The sequence below is a fragment of the Ochotona curzoniae genome, unplaced genomic scaffold, assembly GCF_017591425.1.
Source record: "Ochotona curzoniae isolate NIBS_2020 unplaced genomic scaffold, NIBS_Ocur_1.0 contig_883, whole genome shotgun sequence".
NCBI classification, from domain to species: Eukaryota; Metazoa; Chordata; class Mammalia; order Lagomorpha; family Ochotonidae; genus Ochotona; species Ochotona curzoniae.
In genome coordinates, this window is record NW_024466599.1 from 70961614 (window position 1) to 70966201 (window position 4588).

A 4588-nucleotide genomic window follows, 5' to 3' on the forward strand; every position below is an offset into this window, starting at 1 on the left:
CTGCCTCCGCCGCAAGCGGCGGAGGCTGTGGCTGGGAATCCGGCATGGTTCGCGCCGGAAGGAACGGCTCCCATGGGGCGCCACCCCCAATGGGAGTTTAACCCCGCCCCTGCCCGGACATTCGAACCGCCCAGCCTACCCTGCCGTCAGCCCAAAGCTGACGGGGGTAGAGGGGAGCCAGGTTTTGAACCCCAGCTCCCTCGCCAGCCCTCGCGGGTACTTACTCGCGAGGGGGCTTAGTTGCCCCCTGGCTAGGGGGATGCCGGCGTCCCTGCCTCCGCCGCAAGCGGCGGAGGCTGTGGCTGGGAATCCGGCATGGTTCGCGCCGGAAGGAACGGCTCCCATGGGGCGCCACCCCCAATGGGAGTTTAACCCCGCCCCTGCCCGGACATTCGAACCGCCCAGCCTACCCTGCCGTCAGCCCAAAGCTGACGGGGGTAGAGGGGAGCCAGGTTTTGAACCCCAGCTCCCTCGCCAGCCCTCGCGGGTACTTACTCGCGAGGGGGCTTAGTTGCCCCCTGGCTAGGGGGATGCCGGCGTCCCTGCCTCCGCCGCAAGCGGCGGAGGCTGTGGCTGGGAATCCGGCATGGTTCGCGCCGGAAGGAACGGCTCCCATGGGGCGCCACCCCCAATGGGAGTTTAACCCCGCCCCTGCCCGGACATTCGAACCGCCCAGCCTACCCTGCCGTCAGCCCAAAGCTGACGGGGGTAGAGGGGAGCCAGGTTTTGAACCCCAGCTCCCTCGCCAGCCCTCGCGGGTACTTACTCGCGAGGGGGCTTAGTTGCCCCCTGGCTAGGGGGATGCCGGCGTCCCTGCCTCCGCCGCAAGCGGCGGAGGCTGTGGCTGGGAATCCGGCATGGTTCGCGCCGGAAGGAACGGCTCCTGTTTTTAATTTCTTAAGGAACCTTCACATTTTTCTCTATAGTAACCATAGTAAAAACATGTTAAGTTGACTTTTGGAAGTTAAATGGCCATCTTTCTGAAGGAATCAATAATAACAACTTCATGGAATTGCTATGGCTATGAAATGAGTTGTGTATGTGTGATAGATGATGACAGCAATAGTTTGCTTGATAGTCCATGTAAAGTCCCATTTAATGTCTGACATTATGAAGAACTATCAGAAATATCTGCCACTTACAATTTTGCTTCAAGACATTGAAGGGAGTGGGAGGCTTAGGGGATTATTTGTGAAAACTCCCCCATGGGGTAGGCATTTGGCATAATGGCAAAGATGTTACTTAAAATGCCTGCATCTCTTTTATCAGAGTGCCTTGGTTCAAATCCTGGCTCTGCTCTGGACTCCAGCTTCTTACTTACATATGCCCAAGAAGGCAGCAAGTAACACCAAGTTCTTGGGTCCCTGCTAATCACGTAGGATACCTAGCTTGTTTCTGGCTCCCAACTTGAGCCTGGGCCAGCTCTGGTTGGACATTTAGGGAAGAAAGTGGTGGACAGGAGATCTCTTGTCTGTTCGTTTCACTATTTTACAAACAAATAAAATAAATAGTTTGAAAATTATGATAAAGTATTTCATTGACATATATTTACCTGGGAGAAAACCAGAACCCAATGAGGCTGGAAATCATCACGTAGGACATTATGGCTGCCCCTGACACAATGAACGACACGAAGCCCAAGCCACAGAGGACACAGAGCAGTGAGAGGCCACCCACGGAGATGACCAGTCCTTCCAGTAATATGACTCCCACAAGAGCAGCTAAGAAGGTCAACACCACGAAGAAGAGGAAGAACCCAACAGGAAGGGCTGACATAACAATGAATACTAGCAAGGTGAGTGTCAGGAAAGGATGACTGTCCAAGTACTGAGCCACTGGAGACTTCATGAAGGACACCACCTTTGAGTTATTCTTGATGGACTCCGCCAGCAAAAACAACTTCCTCTGTAACTCTTCAAAGTCCTTTGAGATACTCGGGGGCTCTTTTTTCACCATCCTGAAGCTTACTTCAAATGTCTTTCTGAGGAATAAGTTTCCTCTCAGAAAATTCTCCAGCAGAGTGCGCAGTCCAATCCCGCATGCCGCTCCGCTGCTTTCTGTCACTGGTCCCTCGGCCCGGCTGCCCCTACCACGCCTGTAGGGGGAGCGAAAGGACTGGGCACAATTCTTGATCTTCAGGTCCCCATGGGTGTGGCTAAGAGAAAAGAAAAAAACAGGCCTCCTCATGAGGATTTGCTCTGCTGCCTCCTGGTGGACATAAGCGGACATGGGCCATCTGGAGAAGATTAGGAGCCCTGTGAATCGAGAGACCACATGAAGCAGGCATGATTCATCATGCTTTCAGCCACAATAACTCAAATGCTCAGCCCTTTTCCTCTTCCCTGGGGGAGAGAGTTCTGACCCTCTAAACCGCGTGGTTGGTTCCCCAGGAGTTCATTTCAAGAGGACGCAGGAAGCGACAAGAATTACCTCCTGAGAGTCAAAGATGCTCTGATCATCCAGGAAATGACAAGAGATGTGGGAACTCTGAGTCAGATGTTCTCATTACTCAAAAATTTACAATGCCTTTAGCAGCTCTGGCACAGGAGCTGGCATCAAAGACCGAACGTCACAATAAAAGGACAGCGTCAAATAGTGGCCCACATCTCTTAAAACACAAGAGTTAAGAAGAGAGGAAGTCTGATGGGTCTGCCACTGGGACCTCCTGCTGCTTACCTGCTTTGTTGGACAAGGTGCACTTTGCAGTTCTTGCTGCTTCTCCATCCCCTTCATCCATCTCTCTTTGGATTGAGGGCATCTCTGGTCTTACTGGAAGTGAGAATTGAGCTCAAAATGTTCCTAGGAAACCCTGCACAGAATGTGTGTGGGTCTTTCCCCAGTCAGGAGAATGCGCACTGCAGCAGAGTCAGCCCAGGAACAGGCCTTGTGTTACTGCAGGGACCAGACAGAGGTGGATGGATGGGCAGGTGGAATGGGACACAGCTGCAGGTAGATGCCTGAAGAGCTTTGGAGCTACTCCATCTTTCAGAAGATGTATTGTGGAGAGTGCTTGGGGTCAGAACAGTATTTGGCCACCATAAATTGCCAATAGGCAATGCTGGGATTAGAAAGCCTTTCCAAGGGCTGGTGACATGTGGCAGTGGGTTAGGCCAGCACCTGACACCAGCATCCCACATCAGAGCATCAGCTCAACTCCCAAACACTTGGCCGTCAATCCAATTACCTGATAATGTGTCTGGGACCAGTGGAACATGGACCAAGCAATCGCTGAACCACAGTCACCCATATGGGAGATCAGAATGGAGTGACTGACCTGGCTTTGTCCTCAGTCTTATCTAACGTGGGTATTGGGGGAGTGAACTAGCAGATGGAAGATGGATGTCTCTGGATCTCTCTCGGTTTTCAAACAAAATGAATCTTCAAAGAAAAAAATGTATTCCAATCATGTCATATTTTTCTCTCAAAATCAGAACTACAGATAAATACATGCTTCTGAAGTTTGTTCAGACACCTATACTTCTAAACTAGAAGTTGATGAAGTCTAAAATCAAATTATTCAGTAAGGCTACAGGCAACTTTGAAAGCACAGTAAAATCAAACTGATTATGCAGTGGGAGCGGCAGCCCATCAGAGAGGTGCCCACAGTTTCCCTCCAAGACCTGATCCCAGGACCAGATCTTGCACTCTCCAGGTAGTTCTGCAGTGTAGCTTGATAGGACTTGTCCCCAGTCCTAGCCTTTGCCAGCTGATGCTGTGGCAAAGCCCAAGCAGCCTGCACTTACTCTGGCTCATTCATGCAATGGATAGAGTCACTTAGCCCAGCCTGGCACCCCCTCCAAGCCCCCGAAACCTGTTCACATGTAGACCAATGGATGTTGTAGCCCTGCCTGGCCTGGTCAGCTCCTGGTCCCAGTACTCATGGTCACCAGCAGGAGCAGTGGCCCAGCAGGGGACTCTTCGCTGCCCTCTAGTGGGCTCACCCTCTACCCACCCCAAGTCTGGCAAGTCTTGCCTCACCTTGGCATTCGCCTGCAGCTATTTATACCTGGTCAAGCCATGTCTGCCCTCAGTTACAGCTCATGCTAGTGAGTGCTGTCACCCAGCCCAACCTCAGCCAGCCCACAGTCCCAGCACTATTGTGAACTGGCTGGTGTTCTGGCCCAACCTGGCCTGGCCTGTGCCCCATCCTTGGTTCTTACATCTGCCAGTGGGTGCTATGAACTGGTCCAGCCTGGCTTGTCCCCAGATCTGACCCACATATATGCTGGCAGGTGCTGTAATCTGGTCTGGTCTGGACTGCTCCAAACCTTGGTTCTTGTGTTTACCTGCAGGGACTGTTTCCTGGCTGAGTTCTCCAAGCTCCTCTATTAGGTCTCCTTCCAGTGGCAGATCTTACACACACTGGTGAGTCCTTGGCCCAGGTTGACTTTGCCCACTTCCTGTCCTGGCAGGAATAGTGGCCTTGCCTGACCAGCCCACACCTGTTACAGTTCTTACTGTTGGGTACTGCAATCCAGCCACACCTGGTCTACACCCCCAGACTCAACTCTCATGTAGTTGAGCGGGTGCTGACACTTAGCTCAGCCTGTCCTACACTCACCCTGACTCACAAGCACCAGCAGATGCT

The 4588-nt window shown here is 52.4% G+C and overlaps 1 protein-coding gene across 1 annotated transcript; it reads right to left on the reverse strand.

Moving 5' to 3' along the window:
• Positions 1-1256: 1256 nt before the first annotated feature.
• On the reverse strand, positions 1257-2098 carry LOC121165414 (lipid droplet assembly factor 1-like). Its single transcript, XM_040994138.1, has one exon. The coding sequence runs from the start codon at positions 1954-1956 to the stop codon at positions 1549-1551; it is 408 nt and encodes a 135-aa protein (XP_040850072.1). The 5' UTR covers positions 1957-2098; the 3' UTR covers positions 1257-1548.
• Between the last annotated feature and the right edge of the window lie 2490 nt (positions 2099-4588).

Bases quoted from the DNA above. Each gene is read 5' to 3' on its own strand.
- LOC121165414 (XM_040994138.1), bottom strand. From the start codon at position 1,956: ATGGTGAAAAAAGAGCCCCCGAGTATCTCAAAGGACTTTGAAGAGTTA.